Consider the following 25,381-nt stretch of genomic DNA (forward strand, 5'->3'; position numbering starts at 1 on the left):
AAATATTAAGCATCCAGGCGAGCAGGCGTGAACATGCGTGCAAGTCAGTAAGTTAGATGTTACGTAGACGGTGCTTCATAGTGAAGGTCACATGATCACTATAGCTTCACTCACACCACACCTGTGTCTACACTTAACTACTGACATTAGGTAAGTTTAGTGAAAGTTAGACACGTACACGTGTGTTAGACTGGTGTGTGTGAGTTTAGAATGGATCCACCCCCATACGCACGCATACAGACACACATGGAGATAAATTAAGAACTGTAGAGTTTATTTTAGTTTATGAGTTCAAACGGTTTGTAAAAAGGTTATAAGAAGAAAATATATCAGTTAAGAAAATTCTTGACAATTTAAATATAGAAAAATAATTTGTATTTTGACTAAAAACAATGATTATGTATTCAAATTGAAAGGAGTTGAGTGCATCATTACATCCCAATCTTTGATCTTTTTTTTAAATCAGTGAATGATGATGATGATGATGAAGATGAAGAGAATAAGTGCAGCGCTGCGTGTGGAGACACTCAGAGGAGAGAGAGGAGGATGAGGGAAGATCAATAGGAGTGATAGAGATCTACTTACATGGATGGGGAGCATTTACAGATGAAGGTATGAGGCTCTGGAGGGAGGAAGAGGAGTAAGAAGAAGGTTTGACTCATTAGGAACAAAAGGTAAATAACTAAAGTTACAATAATTAATCAAGCACTAATGAGAAACTACAGTAATTAGTGAGTAATGAGTGAGTGACATCCAGATGTTTTACAGCTGCAGCATCTGTCCAGACTGGATCCACTAAATGATGATATAGATCACAGTGGGAGTCTCTACCTTCTTCCTTTCTCTCCCCACGCCGCCGCCGCCGCCGCTTCCTCCCGTGACTGATGAAACAGGCCACGCCCACCAGCAGGACCAGCGCCAGCAGCATGAAGCCCACGCCACTTAGAACTCCCGCCAGTAATGGTTCTGGGACCGAGTCCTGGAGCTGGGACGTGGACGGGTAGACCTCCATCCCTGAAGAAGAAGTAGTTATTTTTTTAGTCCTTTTTAGTGTTTTTAGAGTCATTGTGTGGCTCTTTTACATATAGTTTTGTCATTCTTTATATTTTTGTTGTGTTTTGCGTCATTTTTATGTATTCTTAAAGCCATTGTATGTATTTTTCTTATTAACTCTTTTTATTTTGTGTATTGTTCTGTAATTTTCTACATTTTTCTGAGTCGTTTTGTGTATTTCTGCTGTTGTTTTGAGTATGTCTGTCATTTTCTGTCCTTTTATTGTTCTTGATTTTGTCTATTGCTGCTGTTTTACACATTTTTCTGTCATTTGCTGTCATTTTGTATATATTTTTTGCCACTGTATGTATTTTTGAGTATTTCTATGTATTCTTAAAGCTATTTCATGTATTTCTTTTTATAATTTGGGACATTTTTCTGATTCGTTTTGTGTATTTCTTCAGTCATTTTGTCTATTGTGGCTGTTTTACATATTATTCTCTCATTTGTTGTCTTCCTATATATTTTTGTCATTCTCTGTATTTTTGAAGTTTTCTTTTCATTTTGTGTATTTTTCTGTATGTTTTTCTGAGTTATTTTATGCGTTTCTGCTCTTGTCTTTAGTATCTGTTTATTTGTGCGTTTACATCCCTCCATATTCAGTCTACGCTCCTTCCTCATGTCCTCTGTAATGAACGCTGACCTCTGACCTCTGGGCATCACACAGATGTCCTTAACATTCAGACTCGTACTAATGTTGGACCTCATTACACCACAGCGGCGTTGTGTTCTGGGATCCAGTCTCTTCACTACGTTTCATGGATATGAGATTTAGAAATCTTTCCAACATCAGCATTTTACAAACACATTGTTTACACTGAGAGGGCAGAATGTGCTTTGTTAATGTGTTTATTTCTAATCAGCCTACGCGGCGACTGGGAACTAATGCGTTTGATGGAATAATGTTGTGAAACCAAAGTGCTACGAAGACATCAGGAAGGATGAGAAAAGCTGCAGGCGGTGGAGCTCTGTTCATATCACACTAAGTTTGGTTGAGTTGGAAAATTGATTAAAGTTTGGAAAAGAAACAAATGTCTAGAAGCACCAAGTCTATGACAGCAGATTGGAACCATCGTTTCACTATGAACACAACACTGTTAACATGTATATGGTTCTCTAGAGAGGTGCAGTTTGCACATACGGCTCACGTTGCATTTAATACAAAAGGGATCCTCCAGAATTTTACAAGTTTGGCCTAAAATCTTCTAAATGTCCTTATTAGTAGATCTATGTCTAACTAATTACATTATTAGGCACCGTATTCATTTAAAATGCTTTTTAAAAACAAGACTACTTTACAGTTTTAGAGCCTGTGTTCCTCCATCTTGAAATCACATGATTGATGATGTCACACGGCCCCACTGCCTGTAAACATCCCATTGTTTTCTATTGGAGTGAAACATTCAGCCTGATTTTTACATCATTTAACAGCTTTTTCAGTCAAAATAACAATTGTTCTGCTTTTTGTTGCTGTAAATAATCAGGAAAAGTTAAAGGTGTCAATGTAACACTCTTTTGTTTAGAGAAAGATCTGTGGCCATAGGGGGCGACAGTTCCAACTCTGAGGTTTGGTCGTAGACAATGAAGCAGAGAAGAAGAGCTCTCCTCAGGGACCTTTACTCTCCCTTAAACAGTGCGTTGACACGCTCTGGTGGCTGAAGTTAGAGAGTAATCATGGACTGTTGAAGGACTACCACCCAAAAGTTGGTCTATCCTCAGGGTTTGTGTCTTCAACAGTCTGTGATTTACTCTCTCACTTCAGCCACCAGAGCGTGTCAACACACTGTTTAAAGGAGAGTAAAGGTAGAAATCTTCTTCATTGTCTACTACTAAACTGTAGATTTTTTTTTTAAACTGTTTTTACCCTCTTTCTGTAAACAAAAGAGGTTTACATCGACATATTTAACTTTTCCTGTTTTTTTTAAAGCAACCAAAAGAAACACAAGTTGTTATTTTGACTGAAAAATCAACTAAATGATCTAAAAAGCTGGTAAATGATGTAAAAATGTGACATCATCAGTCACATGATTTCAAGATGGAGGAACACAGGCTCTAAAACTGTAAAGTAGTCCTGTTTTTAAAAAGCATTTTAAATGATTATGTGGTGAAAAATAATGTGTTTTGTTAGACATAGATCTACTAATAAGGATATTTTAAACATTTCAAGCTAAACTTGTTAAAACAGTGGAAAATCCTTTTAAATTTTCCAATCACCACGTCCTAGATCTTCAAAACATGTCTGACTGAGACAGAATTCACAATAAATACACGAATGTCTGTGTCATTTGTGGCTTTCCACTACATTTTTTTCAGGTAGGATGTCAGAAAATCTAGGTGGGGGGGGGGGGGGGGGGGGGGGGGGGGGGGGGGCACATGAACAGGAAAGAAATCAAGGTTTGAAACCGACAACGTGAAGGAACCCCAACCTGCTGCTGATCACCTACCCACAGTGGAGACATTGACTGATGGACCGCGCTCGCTCAGCATTTCCCCAACACGAGACAGAAGCCTCAGCTCGTACACGCAGTCCTGAGACACACACACACACGCACACACGCACACACACACACACACACACACACACACACACACACACGCACACACGCACACACACACACACACGCACACACACACACACACACACACTTTGTAAACACAATGCTAATGGCGGTGATTTGAATTGGTGGAGGAGGCGATGGAACGGCCAGAGGAGACAAAGCAGCGTGGCTCGGAGTGAAAGATGACACAGAAAGTGATGACGGTGTGTTGTAGACGTAGAAAAGAAAAATGATGGAGCTTTCCATCCATAGAGGGAAACGTTAACCTCCACTGCTCATTGTAGTCGACTAAAAGTTAGGTTTTTAAGTGACAATAACCAGGATATCACTAATTAGAAATATAAGTGAAAAAAAACTCAATCAAAAATATATTATTTTCTATTTTTTCCAAAAACTAAACTATAATGTTCACATAGGACGAAATCCTATCAAAACAATGTATCTAATTACGTCTTATATCAGGTTGATCAATGGTCATTAAAGCTTAAAAAATGCTTTTCATCGACTATGTGTGTAACACGTTTAGGAAAAACTAAAATCTTAATGTATTTAGTTCAGTAGTTCTCAACCTTGGGGTCAGGACCCCATTTGGGGTCAAGAGACACTGGGAGGGGGTCACCAGATGCCTTCAAGAAACTAAAAATACTTTTTAAACAATTTCAGCTAATTTTTCCTTTTTTTTTCCTTTTTCTGCAACTTCACCAAACTTTCCACATTTTAACCTATTTTTATCAGTTTTTCTTTGCATTTTTACTACATTTCTCCCATTTCTGACACTTCTACATCACATTTCAAAGCCTTTTCTGCACATTATTCCACTTTCCAGACATGTTCAGCACTTATAAACCACTTAAACCACTTTTACACCTAATGTCACATATGTTGACCTATTATTGTCATTTTTAACCTCTTTTCACCAGATTTCATGATTATTTTAGCTAATTTAACCACATTCACCATTTGTTATTCCCATTATTTTCCAGTTAAAACTAATTGTTCCAATATTTACACTTTGAACCCTTTTTTCTGCTTTTGTCCACTCTTATGTGCAACTTTTAACCAATTTCTGTGGTTTTTTAAATCCCATTTCAACACCTTTTCCACCATTTTTGGTCACTTTGAACCCATTTTATTTGTGATTAAAACAAGGATTTCCATCTTTAAGATGACTGTATACTTGATAAGTAAATAATTTGGCGTCATGACTAAATTCGGACTAGAACTAAATCTAAATAAGTTGTCAGAATCAAAGCCGATACCTTGTTCAGACCTGGAACCATCATTTCTGTGGCGTTGGCGCTGATGTTGTAGTCCACATTAAGCCACGCCCCCTGATCGGTTCGTGACTGGAGGACGAAGGCTGAGATGGGGGCCTGTTGCTGGGCTCTGGGATGGGACCAGTGCAGGATGACGCCTGCTGAGCCCCGGGTGGCCCTCAGCGTCTGTGGAGGCTGGGGTGGGCGTGGCCTCAGAGGAGGATCTGCAGCAGAGACAGAGAGGTGTTCACCTGTTTTACCTGTTACTGTTTAGACTCCAACGCCTCTCAGAGAGAAGTGATCAGTTCAAAGGCAACTTTCTAAATGTCCAATCAGTGAGCTAATGCTAATGCTAAATGTTTAGGGTTTATTTCAGCAGGTATCCCACATGTTCTCATGCAATCTGTGTTTGTTTCAGCTCATAGAAAGCTGCTCTCTACAGCGGTGTTACGGTCCAATTAGTATCTAAATAATCTGGTGACTGACTGTTGACAGTGTTGCTGGTACGAGGCAAACAAAAGATGATCAAATGTACGATTAGATACTTTTACAAAAATAATTACACAGCTTTTGCGAGGCCAGTAAAATATATTTAACATCAACACACACAGAAGTTGATCACAAGAAACGAGGAGCACCAGTAGATCCATAACACCACTTTAACTCTCGAGGACCAAACGTGTTCCTTCTGTTTATTCACTGTTTTAAACTCTCAATATCTTAGTTTAAAGTTTAACTGTATAAACTTTGGACAAGAGTTTTATTTTTTTGTCATGTTCATAATTCAATGATTATTGCAACATGTATAGAACAGGAGATTTAAATCTACCCACACTCTTTGAGTTCCAGACTGATTTGGTTCCATTGACTTTTGTTTATGTCCATCATTAATTTATAGACGATTCCTTTACAAGAAACAACAGGAATCTATGAAAGCTCACCTGTACTGGATTATTATTATTATTATTATTGTTATTACCTGTACTGTAAAGTATCCAGGGATTTATTTCACTCACGGTACACATTATTATTTTGGATAAAAAATTACTGAATCGCTTCGGATCGAATCGTTCTAAATATTCATGAATGGAATGAATAAAACTAATCGTGATAGAAATAACGAGTAGAGAACATCACTGACCTAAAGTACGTGAGGTGACAATGTCGCTGAAAGGTCCCGTTCCGATCCTGTTCTGGGTCAGAACACTGAACTGGTACCGGGTCGCAGGGGTCAGACCTTCCACTTGGAACGTGGTCCCAGAAGAGGACGGAACCAGCATTGAAAACCAGTCCTGCTTCCCACCACCACCACCATCATCACCACCATCATCACCACCATCACCATCGCTCCCTGAGATCTTCTTCACCCTGAGGAGAACAAAAGGATGAACGGGGCTCAGTGGGAGTTGGGTTTCATCAAACATGACAGAAAAGTAGGTTTCATTAATGATTCATGTGCATGAGACGAGCAGCAGTGACAGCTAGTAGCAATCCCTGCTAACGCTCTGATGTTCCACTCATGTTCTACATCTCACATTATGTTCAGACACGTGTTCACAGCTTCAACCATTGAAAAACCATCATTAAATTATAGATAAATATTAAATAGAAATAACTGAAATAATAAAAACAAATCAAAGTAACAAATAAAACTAAACATAAACGTGAGCCTTTAACTATAGCGCAAATATCCTGGGTTTTCATTGGTTGTCATGTTTCATTTTGGACTGAACAGCCAATAGGAAGCCTCGGTCAGTTCAAACGTATCATGTATTATTATTTCTGTAACTCGTTAACTAGTGCTTATTGTTCCCTACACTAGTACGTTAGTATATACTTTTACCATTACTAGTTCACTAGTACTGCTGTTGCTGATTGATTTACTAGTAGATATATTATTATTTCTACTAGTTCAGTAGTAAACATGTTGGGTTAAACTATATTTACTAGTAGATATATTATTTCTACTAGTTCAGTAGTAAACATGTTGGGTTAACTTATATTTACTAGTAGTTATATTATTTCTACTAGTTCAGTAATAAACATGTTGGGTTAAACTATATTTACTAGTAGTTATATTATTTCTACTAGTTCAGTAGTAAACATGTTGGGTTAAACTATATTTACTACTAGATATATTATTTCTACTAGTTCAGTAGTAAACATGTTGGGTTAAACTATATTTACTAGTAGATATATTATTTCTACTAGTTCAGTAATAAACATGTTGGGTTAAATATATTTACTAGTAGATATATTATTTCTACTAGTTCAGTAATAAACATGTTGGGTTAAACTATATTTACTAGTAGATATATTATTTCTACTAGTTCAGTAATAAACATGTTGGGTTAAACTATATTTACTAGTAGTTATATTATTTCTACTAGTTCAGTAGTAAACATGTTGGGTTAAACTATATTTACTAGTAGATATATTATTTCTACTAGTTCAGTAGTAAACATGTTGGGTTAAACTATATTTACTAGTAGTTATATTATTTCTACTAGTTCAGTAATAAACATGTTGGGTTAAATATATTTACTAGTAGATATATTATTTCTACTAGTTCAGTAGTAAACATGTTGGGTTAAAATATATTTACTAGTAGATATATTATTTCTACTAGTTCAGTAGTAAACATGTTGGGTTAAAATATATTTACTAGTAGTTATATTATTTCTACTAGTTCAGTAATAAACATGTTGGGTTAAACTATATTTACTAGTAGATATATTATTTCTACTAGTTCAGTAGTAAACATGTTGGGTTAAACTATATTTACTAGTAGATATATTATTTCTACTAGTTCAGTAATAAACATGTTGGGTTAAACTATATTTACTAGTAGATATATTATTTCTACTAGTTCAGTAATAAACATGTTGGGTTAAACTATATTTACTAGTAGATATATTATTTCTACTAGTTCAGTAGTAAACATGTTGGGTTAAACTATATTTACTAGTAGATATATTATTTCTACTAGTTCAGTAATAAACATGTTGGGTTAACTTATATTTACTAGTAGTTATATTATTTCTACTAGTTCAGTAATAAACATGTTGGGTTAAACTATATTTACTAGTAGATATATTATTTCTACTAGTTCAGTAATAAACATGTTGGGTTAAACTATATTTACTAGTCAGGGCAAAAAAAGCCGTTTTTCAGCTTTCATGTCACACAATTGTATCAATGATGAACTAAGAGACATTAATCAAGTGGTTCCCAATCTTTTCTGGGCCGTGACCCCATTTTGGTGACCCCAGAAACACTTCTTCCCTTCTTCCATAATTAGTTTTTGATATTTGTTACAAATTAGCTCAGATATTTTCATATTAACTAGATTTTGTTTGTTGTGAAATTTAAAGTATGGAATACAGTTGTTTCAGACAATATGTGGTGTTTTAATTAGAAAAATATTAATTATTAAAAAACTTACTTTTAATCAATATTTTTTTTGCTATCATTTAAGACATTTTAGGCCACGCCCACATGGGGTCACGACCCTAAGGTTGAAAACCACTGCCTTAATCACATTACAGTAGAGCTGTGTATTGCCATGAATCTGACGATACGATTGACAATTTGCGTGTCACAATGCGATATAATGACATATTTCACCTTTATAACTACAAAATGGTATGAAATACAATTTATTTATTTATCTATGTTTAACTAGTGAGAACAAGTAAATATAATTCAACTACAAATAGCAAAAACAAGTGTTATGTTTATCAAACTGACAAATTACATTTTTCTAAAAGGTTTAACTTTTGCTTCTACAACAGATTCTGTTCAGTTCTTAAATTCCAGTATATTTGATGAAAATAAAGAGCGATTACCTCATAGAGGAGTGACGTAGTTTAACCAGGTCTGATGGTGCGTTCACTGACACCTAGTGATCAGGAGTTTACGTGATATGCAGATTTTAAATCGTTTTTTCGAATGAAAAAGTCGATTCGGACACTTTTTAGATCGATATGATAATCACGCGAAACTATGAGATATCGCGATATTTCGCCGAATTGATTTTTTTCTTACACCCGCGGCTCTGTATTTATTAATCGGCTGCTTTACTTTTCCCATTATTGGAGCTATTCATATTCATATCTGCTGTTCTTCTTCTACTGCGACCATGACCCATTTCTCTCACAGGGGGCGTTATCTGATGAGGCGTTATATCTGATCAGGCGTTCCCAGGGCGACGCTGGGCTAAAGATTTGTGTTCAGATACGTTTTTCTGCTCCACTTCAGCTGCATTATCTGAAAAAGCACATTATTGATGTCTGTTTTATCACATGAGGAACTATCTGGTCTTCTAATAAATAAATCCTACTTATCTGTGCTTTAGTCAATAAAAACATGCATCATGTTCTGCTCTGTCAACGCAACGCTTTAGAAAGAAAACATCTCCACCCCATCGCAGCATTTATTGTGGGAACTGCCAACCACTGATAACACAAATTAATTCCTTGTTCTGAAAATCCATAGTGCAATAGTGGTGCTTGTCAATGGTCGCCATGGTTACAGTCCCGATAGAAAGTACGAGAGGCTTCACTTTTACTTTCACTTCACCCACCAAAGTGAAAAAGTCTGAGCGGATCCTCCATCAAAGCCCGGCTGCCAGGAAACGTTGGCCTGATTCACCCCCGGAGAGACGGAGAGAATAGAGGACGAGTGGGGGCTGGTTCCTGATGGAGAGATGGAGAGAGAAGTGGATGGTTAGCTGCCAAACACTCCAACAAGGTGATAAAGCTGACGATCACAGGCCATGATGTCACACATCACTTTAAAGATTGAAACTGGAGAACGTCTACATTTTAGGACATCCTCCGGTCTCAGAGTGAGATATCAGGAAAACCTCTGTCATTGGTCAGACCAAACGCCGTCAAATGAAATGGCCTCAGGCTTCAAAATAAAAGTCATCAGCTTCGATGGCCTCACGCCATAAAACACGACGTGGTGTTTTTTTTCCAAGGAACAGGAAGTACACATGAAGAAGTAAGTTATAAACGCTGTTCTTAAGATATATCATAAACATATTGTTTCATTAATGAATACATAGTTAAATGTATTCAATCTTTGATATCTCTTAACTTCTAGGTTCCTAAAGTGGGGTAAAATTCAGACACATTTGACTGTAGGGCTACACTGTATATGAGATTAGATGATGATATTTAAAGTGTGCAGCAGTAGGAGGTACATGGGTTCAGGTTAAAGGTCTGAAGGGGAAATACTGTCTTAAACTTTCAAAATAAATAGAAATTAACAGCACATATTAACGAAAATACAACTTCATGTCACGTTTTACGACCTGAGGCGTTATTTTTTAGGCTGTTTTTTCTGATGACTTTTATTTTGAAGCCTGAGGCCGTTACATCTCATGGAGGTTTTGCTGAGTCATGATACCAGACTCTGAGACCTGAAGAAGTCCTAACATCTACACCGTACTGGAGAGGAGAGCTCATGGAATAAGATGAAACACGTAGACAGGACTCACCGAGGACGTCCACCTGAGTGTCGGCGGTTACCGTGGCAACGCGGTTGGACACGCCGCACCTCCACGTCCCCTGGTGCTCCTTCAGGAGAGGCTGCAGCAGCAACGAACCGTTGGGCTCCACGAAGTAGGACACGAGAAGACCAGGGTCCACCTGAACCACCCCAAGAAAGACATGAGGAATAAAACATTAAAAGATTAGCATCAGAGCGTTAGCATCTGTTAGCTAACACGTTCCTCTCTACGACATCGTTAGACCGGTTACTCAATAAAACACACACTAAACATGGCCTCCATCATGTTAACAACCCTACACAGCTCTACATACAGGACGGACGGACGGATGGATGGACGGATGAATGGATGGATGGATGGATGGATGGATGGAAGAATGGATGGATGGATGGATGAATGGATGGAAGAATGGATGCATGGATGGATGGATGGATGGATGGATGGATGGAAGAATGGATGGATGGATGGATGCATGGATGGATGGATGGATGGATAGACATTGGAGTGTGTAGAAGTGCCGGATGGATCAATGGTGAGAATATGTGTGTACATACAGTATATGTGTATGTGTCTGTGTGTGTATTTGTGTACATATATTTGTGTGAATATGTAGAGTTTGTGTGTATTTATTATTATTTTTGCTCCAGTTGACTTTAATTGACGTCTCTGTGTATATATATATATGTGTGTGTATATATGTGTCGTTATGTGTGTATATACAGTATGTGTGTACCTTGGTCAGGCTGACTTTGATGTCTGTGTGTGTGTGTGTCTCTATATATATATATATATATATACACACACACATATATATATATATATATATATATATATATATATAAATGTGTATGTGTGTACCTTGCTCCAGCTGACTTTGACTGACGACTGTGTGCGTCCCTGACAGGCGATGCTGAGGGATCGACCGACCCACTGCTGGTAGTGTTTGTGAGGGGCGATGCTGAAGGACGGAGCTTCCTATTGGTGGAGAGAACCAGGAAGACTTTAGCTCTTCTTCCTCTTCTATGATTACAGAATTATTACTGAACAAGATTATGTTAATAACAGCAGAATTAGACACACAGTTAACTTCCATTATAGTGTGAGCATCCACGCTAACGCTAACACCGCGCTCACACTGCAGAGGAAAGGTCAGTAAAAGGCCATTTTTGATTGCGTGATGCTAATTATAATCCATGCACAGTGGCAGGTTGACTGGCTCTGAGCTGCAGTGCATGATGGGATACGAGGCTTGAGCAGCGTGAGGCCAGCACTGACCTGTAGGATGACATGTGTGGGCCCTGATGGACCCATGCTGCCGTAGCTGTTGTAGGGAGTGCACGTGTACACGCCCGCTGCATCGTCATTAACCGTAGCCATGAACAGAAAACCTCCTGGTCTTAAAGTCCAGCCTGGAAACTGTGGAAAGAAAAGCACTAATTTCCTTATACTTTTACATTGATTTTATTCTATGATGCTGTTGTTTATTCTTGCATGTATTATGTGTTTTTGCACTGAAACTAGGGGTGTACATTGTCATGAATCTGACAGGATACGATACATCCACATGCTAAACAATACCATCGCAATAGCAATAATCAGAATCAGCTTTATGTGTCATTGCACGTTACAGAGCAACACATTTTCATTGACGTTCAATCCCGTCCAAAGACACATGAGAAGACAATCACATATAACATGGGAGGACAGGGGCGGGAAAACTGTGGGTCGCCACAAGAGTGGGGCCCCGTATTTAGATGAAAAGTGGGAGGCGTTAAAATATAAGCCCTTTACAATAATGTACAAAATGGTTTGAAATACTATTTATCTTATTTTATTCAAACTTGTGTTTGAATGGTAGCGAACTGTAATTCAAGCAAAATCATAAAAAACAAGTGGAATGTTTATCAACATATTTACATTTTTCAAAAAAGTTAAACTTTTGCTTCTACAACAGATTCTGATTCTGTTAAGTTCTTAATTTTTTGTTTAAAAAACATAGCTAAAAAATTAGATTATGACATTTTTTGGATCGATACGATAATTGCGCTGTGAAATATCGCGATATATCGCCAAATAGAGTTTTTCTTACGCACTTTACTGAAACGGTCCACATGTATTTTAGTTATACTGATGTATAAAGACAATAAATATTCAGATTATATTTCAGTTTTGACCTTAATTAATGCATTTAATTGTAGGTTTTAATGCTTTAATCAGTTTCACTGTTAAAAAATTATCATATGACGTCAAATTAGATTTTTATATATTTCAAATATTTTCTTTTTTGCTGATCTTTCTTTTTTTATTCAAATTAAAATTAATGTTTAATCTTACCTTTACTTTTGTTAGGGCTGGGACTTTAATTGCGATTTATTAATTACAGAAAGATGACTTACTAAAAAAACATTTTTTTAAATTGAAATTAAAAATCATGTTTAATCTTACCTCTATTATTTTTTATGTAAAGTTTGGGGTTTAGCGTCTCATTTATGGACGAATAATAAGGCCACGCCTACTCACTGCTGGTCTCAGAACCTCCAGTACTAGACTCACTCCTCCAACGCAGGGGTTCTAAACCTCGGGGTCAGGACCCAAATTGGGATTACGAGAAACTAGGAGGAGGTCACCAGATGCCTTCGAGGAACTAAGAATATTTTTGGACAATTTGAGCCCTTTTTGCTTTTTTTGTTAAAATGATTTTTCTGCAACTACACAAAACTTTCCATATTTTAACCTATTTTCATCACTTTTTCTTGCCATATTTTTGCTCCTTTTAATGTATTTTTGCTACATTTCTCCCATTTCTGACACTTTTACATCACATTTCAATGACTTTTCTACACATTTTTTCCACTTTCCAGACATGCTCATCACTTATAAACCATTTCTACCACTTTTTCACCTAATGTCACATATGTTGACCCATTATTGTCACTTTTAACCTCTTTTCACCAGATTTCATTATTATTTTTGCCAATTTAACCACATTCACATTTGTCATGACCATTATTTGCCAGTTTAAACTAATTGTTCCAATATTGACACTTTGAACCCTTTTTTATTACTTTTTCTGTCTGTTTTTATCCACTCGAATTTGAAACTTTAAACCAATTTCTGTGGTTTTTAAAATACCATTTCACCATCTTTTCTACCATTTTTTGGTCACTTTGAACCCATTTTATTTCTGATTAAAACAAGGACTCAGCAATTTTGACCACAAAAATGTTGAAATTATACAGCAAACTAAATTTATAAAACAATCAAGGGGACAAATGAATGTTTGGATTGGACCAGAACAGTGATGATGTCATCAGTGTTTGAATGCTACAGCTTCTAGAGGGAGTGTGCATGTTCTCCCTCTGTCTGTGATGGTTTACCTGCTCGTGTGTCCGTGGAACCTGAGAGCAGCCTGTGAGGCCTCCCTCAGGGATTACTGGCTCAGCTTTTAAGATTGACTACATTAAAATAAATGAGAGTGAACTGAGAAACACTTTCATCACTGACAGGAAGAAATATCCTATTGTCCTGAAGGAGACGAGCTCTGCATCTAAAAAACCGTGGATGTAAAGCTCTATCCCAGTGGGATGCAAACTGGTTTCCATTTCTGACGCAACATCATCATCCCTCTCTATTCTTTTCTTACCAGGGAAAGGTCGAGTGCCCTTCCATCCTTTGTCCAGTCCACTCTGAGCAGCGGAGGATTGGCTGCCACGGGACAGGCCACGCCCCCTTCCATCCCTGTAGGAAGGTAGGTTTCCTCAGGCATCTGCAGAGCCTGGGCCGGATCTAAACACAGCACAAGTAACTTAGCAACAGACCATAAAACAGACATTCATCAGTTATTAAATGATTGCATCTGAATAGATTATAATAGACGGTTCACTTCATATTCCATGAGGAGCTTTTTCATTTTGGATTTCATGTTGATAATAAAATTTAAAAAAACTGAAAAGATCAAATGCACATTTCTAAAACATTTTCCCTAAATTGGTTCAATGGGTAAAAAAAAGAGAAAAGCAGGAGTGTGAAGGAGGTTCTTCTGATGACAAATAGAGCAGAACATGACAGGAACTGCACTTTGAATGGAACCTGATAGAAATAATATTAATAATAATAACAAGAGGACAGTCATCAACATCCCCCGCCAGATTGGTTCTCATTGTAACTCACAACCTTTTCCTAAATGTCTTAAATCTGAGAACTTAGATGTATACATAAGAAAATATTATCACATCAGAATATCAAATTACTATCTGAAACATTTTCTAAGAAAAGCTGTCCCCTTTGAAGATACCTCAGAGTAAAAAAAATAGGAGAAGGGCAATAACTCCAGAAGATAAAAATTACACGCTTCTCATTTTCAAACTCCATCAAGGTATTGATACCCTGAAGCCACACACCAAATGTTATTATCCCATCTTAAACAGTTTCTGAGAAAAACTGTCCCCTTTAACTCGGATGGAGCCCAAACCTATATAATAATAATAATCAAACTATTCTCAGAATCAAATGAGTCAAACTTAAGGTCTGGGGGCCAAATATGACCCATTACAGCATCCAATGAGTCCCACAAGAGAAAGAAAAATGACAGAATACACAAATAAACAACTAATTCAGTCGCTCCAAATACACAAACTCAATGAAACTCCACATTTTCTGCAGAATTCTACGTTTTCCCACGCTTTTATCAAATGATCGCAGTCAGTTTTAATCACAAATTGTGAAAATAACTTTTTTCCTCAAAAACAATCCCACAAAATTCCTCTAAAAATAACAAAAGTTGGTCACAAATATCAAGGAATTTAGTGTTAAGTGTTTGAGGATGGTACGGCCGTTTAAATGTTGTCCCTCTCCACAGTAAACAAAGGAGAGGGTTTTTAAAATGACTGTAGTTTTCATCACCTTGTGGCTGAGGGGGGGGGGGGGGGGGGGGGGGCACAAACAAAGGATTAACCCCGCCCCCACAGCAACAGTTGTTAAAAGCAGTTTGAATGGTTTTAATGCGATTCATCCACAGTTAATATCTATCCGTACAGTAGCGTTTATCAGATGACCCGACATGTTCTCACAAACTCCTAATCAGAATAGATGCTTCAGTAGCCATTTATTGGCTAAAAACAATATATGGCCAAAGGAAACCAGTATGTTGATCAGATGTTGGAATTCCACATCCACAAACATACACCGCTCTGCACTAAAACAAGTCGTTTATAAAATGTTTTAAAATCTGTGATACTGTTATTTGAAGCATGGAGTGCTTTCTTTATAACTTAAACTAGCACATTTAGCAAAAAACCATAGGTCACAGTAATTCCAGAAAGTTCATTTAGTTTTTTTTTTCCTCTGTTTCTCTCAAGTCGACGTGTTCCTGAGTCTCTGCTTTTCCCACTAGGGCTGGACGATATTTGGACCAAAACTCATATCTCTATATTTTTTCTCAAAATCACGATGTAAATCTTGATATTTTTATCTCAATAAAGTCTGACCAGAAAGACAATTCTGGGTTCAATTTGCTGATGAAAAATGCCACACAGGCACATTTATAACAAACAGCTGCACAATATGTGTGTGAGTTCTGTAATGTGGCTATGGTTTAGATGAAGGTCTGGGTTAGAACGCACTCAGAAATCCATCTAACTGTGCTTTTCATGTTCTGAGAAATAATGAAGGCAGCGACTCCTAAAACGAGCAACATTAGGTGGAAAAGTGGTGGAAAGGCTTAATTATAAGTGTCCATGGAAATTTGATAGAGAAGTGGCAGAAATGGGAGTAATGTAGCAAAATGCAATAAAAAGAGAAAAAATATGGCAAGAAAAAGTTATAAAAAATAGGTTAAAATATGGAAAGTTTGGTGTAGTTGCAGAAAAATAGTAAAAAAAAATAAAATAAACAAAATGCTCAAATTGTAAAAAAGAATATTTTTAGTTTCTTGAAGTATCTTGATACAAAATAAACTGTAAGAAATATGAATCTCAGAAATATGGCAGAGTTTAAATGAAGAACACAGTTTGACTGTATTCTATGAATGATATTCAATACTTATGATGTGATTTGTACTGTGTGATTGTATACTATTAAAAATATAGATGTATCTCAATATAGACAATATCGTCATTTCCCAAAATAGTTTAGAGGCTTCAGGGGTCGAGTACCGGACCTCAACACGTGTCGCCCTCAGTCACCGTCCCATCGTTATTGAGCAGCTTTCACTGACCAATCAGAGAACTCTAAAAAAAAACCTCAGTCTTCTGTTTTTTGAGTGAATCTGAGCAGCAGCTCTAATCATTTCTATGGGCTTTGATTCAGAGCTGCCACCTCATTAACACCTCAGTAAAAACAACTGCAAACTGTGAAGAAACCCAAGCCGCTCACATCCACACCAACAGCAAATATATAAAAACGCTGATTATCAGGGTGAACACCATCATAACACCCGCCCACTGTTTGTATCAGCTGCATTCCTCTGAATAACTAACTCCACTGTGCACCGTAAACATATGATTTACACCTATTACACGATTATGACCCGCAAACAGCTGACAGCGGAAGAGATGTACTGTTGCTTTAAAGAGATCTTCTACAAACGTGGCCAAAAACCTTTAAAATGTACATATTAAAAGATCTATGTCTAACAAAACACATTAATATGCACCATAATCATTTTATTACCTTTTAAAAATAGGACTACTTTACAGTTTTAGAGCCTGTGTTCCTCCATCTTGAAATCATGTGATTGATGATGTCACACGGCCCCACTGGCTGTAAACATCCCATTGTTTTCTATTGGAGTGAAACATTCAGCCTGATTTTTAGATCATTTAGTAGATTTTTACATCATTTAGTAGATTTTTAGATCATTTAGTAGATTTTTACATCATTTAGTAGATTTTTAGATCATTTAGTAGATTTTTAGATCATTTAATAGGTTTTTAGATCATTTAGTAAATTTTTCAGTCAAAATAACATGTGTTGTTTTCAGCTGCTCTAAAAAAATAGGAAAAGTTAAAGATGTCGATGTAAACCTCTTTTGTTTACAGAAAGAGGATAAAATCAGTTGTGACCGCACGGAGCGACAGTTCCAGTAGACAATAAAGCAGAGAAGAAGAGCTCTCCTAAGGTACCTTTACTCTGCCTTAAACAGTGCGCTGACACGCTATGGTTGCTGAGAGTAAATCACGGAAAGTGTAGTAATTAGTTATAATTATGATATAATTAAAATTTTAATGAAAAAAATCTGTGGCTGATTTAATTGTAATCAGGTTGAGATAATTGACTTTGTAATTGTAATTAGCATGGAAATTCAATAAAATGTGAAATTTACAATGTAATTAAATGCAAAACTGGGGAATCACTTTACATTTCTATATCTGACACATATGTAGTTAATTATTAAAATCTGTTTCATATCAAGTTACTGCCAGTTCTCTTGAGGAACATTTTCGAGGGGGAAGTCGAGGATTATACCAACATAAAAAAGTATTAATACCAATATAATCATTGATTAGGAAGCCTAACGAGGAAACAAAGAGATGAGAAACTAATTAGATGATAGATAATATTTATTAGTGTATTTTACAGCTGGTCAAACTGACCGTTAGCATTAGAGATGCTAACAGAAAGCTAACACAAGAGGAACATTATGTTTCATGGGCTTATTTATTAAAGACTCAGTAATTGTAATTAATCGTAATTAAACTTTAGTAATTGAGAACGTATTTGTAATTGACTTTAAGAAAAAAATACTAATTGCAAATGGAAAAATGTTGGTCAACGTAATCGTAATTAGATTGTAATTGAACATGGATAATTGAAAACATGATTTAGCTGACACACAAACAACCAGGAAACATTATACTGCAGCGGTTTTCAAAATAAGAGAAAGTAAATGAGAAATATGAAGCTGTTGTGATAGACAGGAAAAGAAGCAGCAACACGTGATAAAATGATCAACACGTACGCATCACGGTGAGGTTTGCTGAGGCGTTAGGAGGCGTCAGGAGGCCATTGGTTGGTACACAGGTGTAATTCCCAGAATCCTCTGGGGTGATACGAGTGATGAGCAGCGTTCCGTCCACCATGATCCTCACGCGTGACTTCAAGGCCCTGGGGGGATGGGGGGGGAGAGTAGAGCAGGCTGAGGAGGTAGAGGATGCTGTGTGTAGGAGTTAGTCAGCGCTATGAGCACATGGAGGTGAGGAATGTCTCCTTTTATTTAGAACGCAGAGAAAAACCCACCAGTGCCCACTCACTGTGAACCCAGAGACCACCCCAGGACGCCTCCTTACACATGCACACTAGGTGACACGTGAGATCATTAGCATGCAGGTCACATGACGTGCTAAGTGCTGCAGTTATTTAAGCTCCACTTACTGATATCATTCTACATTAACGGTGAGTGAAATGAAGGAGGTCAAAGATTCCCTGCAGCGCTGCAGCCTCAGCGCTGCTGCTCTTCTGTCTGTGTGGAGATATATATATATATAATATATATATATATAACACTCTCTGCATCACTCAGCCCCCAGCCAGAGGCTTTACCCAACAAAACAAACAGTTTGAGGAAATCGCTGGGAGAAAATGTCAAGTTTTACGGTTCCCTGAGAGCACGACGCCTTTGGCTTTGGAAAGTTTGAACTAAAACATGGAATTCAAACCATAACAAAGATTATGGTCCCATGTTGGTTTAGTATAATTATCTTTTTACATGTCTATAAATACACTCACTGACTTAATATTCCTAAGTGGGAGAAGATGGAAATAACTGAGCTGCTCCTAATTATTCACATTTCAAAAGAAAGAGAAATAAAGTTTAGCCTTAAAAGTGGAGAGTATCAGCATCGTGTACTCACACTAAAGTTAGTATGTAGTGCATTCACAGTAGATAGTATGAATAGATTGAATATGTGAGAAATATCAGGATGTATACTATATGGGGACATTTTTTAAGTATGCACGGTGGGCATACTAGTCAAACTCAACTGTCCCATAATGCATTGGGAGCGTGTTAACAGAAGTTTATTCAGTAGACCAATGGAGGGTTTCTGAAAATGTGTGAAATGTGTTTCCATGAGTTTTATGGATCAAATGAGCACATGTTGATATTCTACGTGGTCACTTTCTCACTTCAAATGTTTTCAGAACTTTCAAAATAAAGGTAGAGAATCAACAGAGATATTTAGCCTCAGTGTGAACAAGGTTTTTAACGCTGGAGGTTCCAGATGCATCTCGGAAAACTTGGAAGTATACTTCAGTGGGAACGCTCATCATCCTAATAATAACTTTATCAACAGTCCTTGATTTACTCGAGAGAGCTCTTCTTCTCTGCTTCATTGTCTACTACCAAAGCTCTGTAAACAAAAGAAGTGTACATCGGCATATTTAACTTTTCTGGTTTTTTTAGAGCAAACATAAGCAGCACAAGTTGTTAGTTTGACTGAAAAAACTGTAAAATGATCTAAAAATCAGGCTGAATGTTTCACTCTATTAGAAAACAATGTGATGTTTACAGGCAGTGGGGCCATGTGACATCATCAATCACATGATTTCAAGATGGAGGAACACAGGCTCTAAAACTGTAAAGTAGTCCTATTTTTAAAAGTTTAATTAAATGAATATGGTGCATAATAATGTGTTTTGTTACACATAAATCTACCAATGAGGACATTTAGAAGATTTTAGACCAAACTTGTATCTGGAGACTTTATTGAGTTACTGGGACATCCTGACAGTAAAACGTTACAGTAATGTAGTTTAGATGTAGTTTCTCAGCGTACCCTAACGCTATATGACAGGATAAGTTTGTATCAAATATAGGTTCTTCACTGGGTTAATGTTGAGGCTAAACAGTGACACCAACAGGCCGTCGTTCACTTTGCTCGTCTGATTATGTTCTCTACATAATAAATAGACAATAAAATAATTGATTATCATCAAACTGACAGCGTTTAACCCTATTATGCATGTGTAAAACTGATAAACATGTTAAAAAACTTGTTTTGGGTTCATTTACTTAAAAAAATCTTAAAACCCTTAAAGAAATCTGCCTTAAAGAGGAAAAAGGAATGTTTCCTCCATGCCAAGCTTTGGATGTGGATAGAACGCAGAACAAAGGAGGTTTATTTGATACGTTGGCAATAATAAAAACATCTTGTCTATTTTTAAAGTGAATAGAGTCGCTGTTCTCCTCATTAAAGCCATGAACAAAATGAGCAGTGACGGGTGTGATGAGCTAATGGAATGGGACAGGTAGGACTAACACCTGCCCAACAGGCTGGGTTTCAAACACTGGTTTAGAGTGGTTCGCTGTCAAATGGATGACACAGTGGGTGTGATGATAAGCTCCTCCTCCTCGCCGTTAGGAAATGAATCATCTCAAACAACAGCAGCTTTTTTAGCACAGGGCGTTTTAAGGCAGATTAGATTCCCTTTGGAAGCTTTTAGAAGATGTGGATGAAAAGAATGTCTGAAGGTCTAAAGGTTTCCTCCTCAGGCCCTGAGGGAACGACTCTGTCACACACTGTGAAAGCAACACAACACTCACTATTTTAAACTCTATAATCCTGCATCTCTGCTGCACACACACCATCTTAAACAGATCCTCCTCCGTTTTTACAAGTTTAGCCTAAAATCTTCCAAATGTCTTTATAAGTAGATTTATGTCTAACAAATTACATTATTATACATCAAATATTCATTTAATTACTATTTAAAAATAGGATTACTTTACAGTTTTAGAGCCTGTGTTCCTCCATTTTGAAATCACATGATTGATGATGTCACACGGCCCCACTGCCTGTAAACATCCCATTGTTTTCTATTGGAGTGAAACATTCAGCCTGATTTTTAGATCATTTAGTAACTTTTTTAGTCAAAATAACAAATTGTGTTGATTTTGGTTGATGTAAAAAAAAAAAAAAAAACAGGAAAAGTTTAAGATGTCGATGTAAACCTCTTTTGTTTACAGAAAGATGATAAAAACAGATATGACTAAAAAAATCTGTGAGCGCAGCGAGCGACAGTTCTAATTCTGAGGTTTGGTAGTAGACGATGAAACAGAGAAGAAGAGCTCTCCTAAGGGACCTTTACGCTCCCTTAATTAGTGCGCTGACATGCTCTGGTGGCTGAAGTTAGAGAGTAATCATGGACTGCTGAAGGACTCCCACCAAAAACACCTCAGAGCATGTGTGTCTTCAATAATCTGTGATCACCAGAGCGTCAGCTGCACACTTTTTAAGGGGGAGTTAATGTCCCTTAAGAGTCCTTACGTTAAAGATGCTGATGTAAAGCTCTTTTTTTACTGAAAGAGGATATAAACAGTTGTGTTAAATCACAGACTGTTAGAGACGCATACAAACTCTGAGGAGGGAAGTCATTTTGGGAGGAGAGCTCTTCTTCTCTGCTTCATTGTCTACTACTAAACCTCAGAGTTGGAACTGTTGCCCCCTACGATCACAGATGTTTTTGGGTCTGTTTATAACTCCATAAGATCAACCTGATGTATATAAAGCACTGATAATATCCAAACAATACATGACAGGGAGTGAAAATATTTATTTATTTTGTGGAGATTTTGTCAAATAATCTGAGGATTGAACAGGATTTGGAAAAAATAAAAATAGTTTTCTTTCAACAATGTGAGAGTAAAAATAACTTCGATCATGTTTTACAAACATGGGAAAACTGCCAACCTCAGCAAATAATGTAGTTTCATTGAATTTGTGACAAATTCAATGAAACTCTACTTGAATACTTGTTGAAATGTTGTATTTTTTAAAAGTGTATTATTTTGGATGGATGCCAATATATATGTTTGGATATGTTACATTGATTAAAAATTACTCCCAATTTCTGCTTAGTTTCAATAAATAATTACCCTCAAAAGTCTCTACTTTTTTAATATTGCCAAAATTAGCTTCTGTGGAAGTCTACGGGATATTGAACACCCCTTTACAACCCTGTTTATAGATCAACAACTACACTGTTTGATCATTTACACAATGATTCACGCTTTGTCAGATATTTTAAAGACCCGGATTTGGCTCCCGGTCCTTGAGTTTGACTCATGTGGAAACATGACAACACGTGTTAATAAAGGATTTCAAAGTAAAAGCTGGGATTTAAACTGCGAGCTTGTAGATTGATCAATGAGTTTCCTTGAAGCGATGAAGCAGCTCTGATAAATGACTGCCATGACAAATGAACACGTGCACTAACCTTAAAGGATACCTGTATATCTACTAGTAATATTATATTCATGTGTACTGACGACTTGATGAGAAGTTGACCTTCAGGTAGCAGCAGAACATTGTGCGTTTTGTCGTTATAATGTGTTGTTTGGATCAGAGCCCATCTGTGACTCTGCCTACACCCCAAGGTCAAAGAAAGAAGACAATAGTAAAGATCTCATTGTTCCTTTCAACCAGTACATCTGCCAGCTGAAAGCAGCCTATAGCAGCGTATATATATATTTACTGTACAATGGGTGGTAAACACACAGAAACATCACAGAGCCTTTGATGGAGCTCACACACAAAAGGAAATATAACAATCAGCTTTGATACACACGACTGTTCTGAGCTCAAATATCAGCATAAACATAGCATCACGTAAGAAATGCTAACACCAATGCTAACTCAAAAACCTGCAAGCACTTAATATCCACCGTTTTCCAGGAAGTTTACCATTATTTGGGGTATAGTTTATAGTCATCTTAAAGATGGAAATTATTGTTTTAATCACAAATAAAATGTGACCAAAATGGTGGAAAAGGTGGTGAAATGGGATTTTCAAAACCACAGAAATTGCAAATTAGAGTGGCTAAAAAAACAGGCAGAAAAAGTGACAAAAAGGGTTCAAAGTGTCAATATTGGAACAATTAGTTTAAACGGACAAATAGTGGCCATGAAAAATCATCAATGTGGTTAAATTGGTAAAAAAATAATCATGAAATATGATGAAAAGAGGTTAAAAGTGACAATAATAGGAGAACATTAGGTGGAAAGGGTTTATAAGTGATGAACATGTCAGGAAAAAAACGTGTAGATAAGTCATTGAAAAGTGTCAGAAATGGAAGAAATGTAACAAAAATTCATTAAAAGGAGCAAAAATATGACAAAAAAAGTGATGAAAATAGGTTAAAATATGATATTCTATTTGGTCACTTTCTCACTTCAAATGTTTTCAGAACTTTCAAAGTAAAGGTGGAGAATCAACAGATATTTAGCCTCAGTGTGAACAATGTTTTCAACGCTGGAGGTTCCAGATGCATCTTGGGAAACTTGGAAGTATACTTCAGAGAGGCGGGGTTTATTTACACTAAAGAAAGCTTCCAGTATCAGATGATTGTGTTTCTGTAGAACGCTGACGCTACGGTGGAATAATGAGCAGAAGATGTTTAGAGACTTTGGTGCTGCTTTGTTTTGATGAAACGGTGAAACAACAGCAGGAGGAACATGAATAATGTAGAGTGGCAGCATTATAGATTCATGACTTTAGACTGAAACCATTGTTTGGCTCTACTGTGTGTGTCACTCACTCTGTGTGGTGGACGTTCTCTCCGTCTTTCAGCCAAACGTAGGTCATGTTGGGGGGGTCGGCCACTGCCTGGCACTGCAGCAGTGCATTCTGGGAAATGTTGATCGCGGTGTTTCTCGGGGGGACGATGATGACGGGCGGACCTGCAGGAGGAGAGTCAAACAGAAGAGTTGATGAGAAAAATTATGATGTTCTCAACCTTGGGGTCAGGACCCTATTTGGGGTCACGAGACACTGGGAAGGGGTCAACAGATGCATTCAAGAAACTAAGAATATTTTCTGAACAAATTCAGCCAATTTTTGCTTATTTTCAACAAACTCACCATATTTTAACCTATTCACTTTTTCTTGCCATATTTTGCTCCTTGTAATGTATTTTTGCTACATTACTCCCATGTTCAGCACTTATAAACCCGTTCACCACTTTTCCACCTAATGTCACATATGCTGACCCATTATTGTCACTTTTAACCCCATATTTCATGATTATTTTTGCCAATTCAACCATATTCACAGTTTAATCCCCATAATTTGTCAGTTTAAACTAATTTCCCTTACATTTTTATATTCCATTACCCATAATTTACAACTTTTAACCAATTTCTGTTTTAAAATTTTAAAATCCCATTTCACCACCTTTCCACCATTTTTGGTCACTTTGAACCATTTTATTAGTGATTAAAACCATGATTTCCATCTTTAAGATGACTATAATAATAATAATAATAATAAACGTTCCTGGATAACAGTGGATATTATTCAGATGAATAAATAAATGTGGTTATCACAGATTCATAGAACAATGGACCATCATTTTAATGACTTTATGGATGGACCCCAAAAACCTCTCCCCGCGGGCTGAAAAGATTGGGAACCACTGCTTTAAAGGGGGCGGAGCCTGTCACTAGCAGAGGATGTCGCATTTATTTGTAATCAATAATACGATGTAATAACAACAGGAATCAGTGACGCTCCATTTTTTTTAGGATCGGGACAAAAAAAAAAACAATTATTTTGTGATGCTAATGCTAGCATTATGCTAGCTGTATCCAACAAACTCACGGTTTAATCCAGATTGTTTTAATGCCAGTCCTTCCTCAGCACATAATCCACCATCACTAATAATCCGTTACATTTCACGTCATATTGGACAGTTTACAGGTTAGTCAGAGCTAAACCTGATCAGATCAGATTAGTTTAATCTGTTCACGTGGCGACACCAGGACAAACACAGCCAGAGCTGCGATAAAAACACGTCCACTTCCAAATGATTCAAATCTGACCAAAGCTTCTGCCAATACGAACATTAGCATCCAGCTATAAAAGAGTGACCCAATACAGACAAACTGAGCCACTGCTACACAATAACCACTAAATATATACATTTACACTACAAACAACATATACCCTCATATTCTGATGTTTCATAGTCATTTCAACCAAGCAGAGAATGATTCAGAATA

General features: G+C 36.9%; 1 protein-coding gene across 2 annotated transcripts in view; it reads right to left on the reverse strand.

Annotated features, from left to right (window-relative positions):
• Nucleotides 1–25,381, reverse strand: part of LOC114473023 (protein turtle homolog A-like) — a 63,780-nt gene that overhangs the window by 7,300 nt on the left and 31,099 nt on the right. For both annotated transcript variants that reach the window (XM_028462386.1, XM_028462385.1), the window contains exons 7-18: nt 23,920–24,061; nt 18,343–18,488; nt 14,029–14,171; nt 11,661–11,801; nt 11,244–11,360; nt 10,374–10,524; nt 9,453–9,564; nt 6,009–6,235; nt 4,871–5,091; nt 3,498–3,582; nt 832–1,014; nt 586–622 (exon numbers count right to left, since the gene is read on the reverse strand). In XM_028462386.1, the coding sequence (XP_028318187.1) occupies nt 586–622; nt 832–1,014; nt 3,498–3,582; nt 4,871–5,091; nt 6,009–6,235; nt 9,453–9,564; nt 10,374–10,524; nt 11,244–11,360; nt 11,661–11,801; nt 14,029–14,171; nt 18,343–18,488; nt 23,920–24,061 (1,705 nt within the window). The remainder of the gene's footprint in view (nt 1–585; nt 623–831; nt 1,015–3,497; nt 3,583–4,870; nt 5,092–6,008; nt 6,236–9,452; nt 9,565–10,373; nt 10,525–11,243; nt 11,361–11,660; nt 11,802–14,028; nt 14,172–18,342; nt 18,489–23,919; nt 24,062–25,381) is intronic.

Source organism: Gouania willdenowi, chromosome 12, assembly GCF_900634775.1.
Source record: "Gouania willdenowi chromosome 12, fGouWil2.1, whole genome shotgun sequence".
NCBI classification, from domain to species: Eukaryota; Metazoa; Chordata; class Actinopteri; order Blenniiformes; family Gobiesocidae; genus Gouania; species Gouania willdenowi.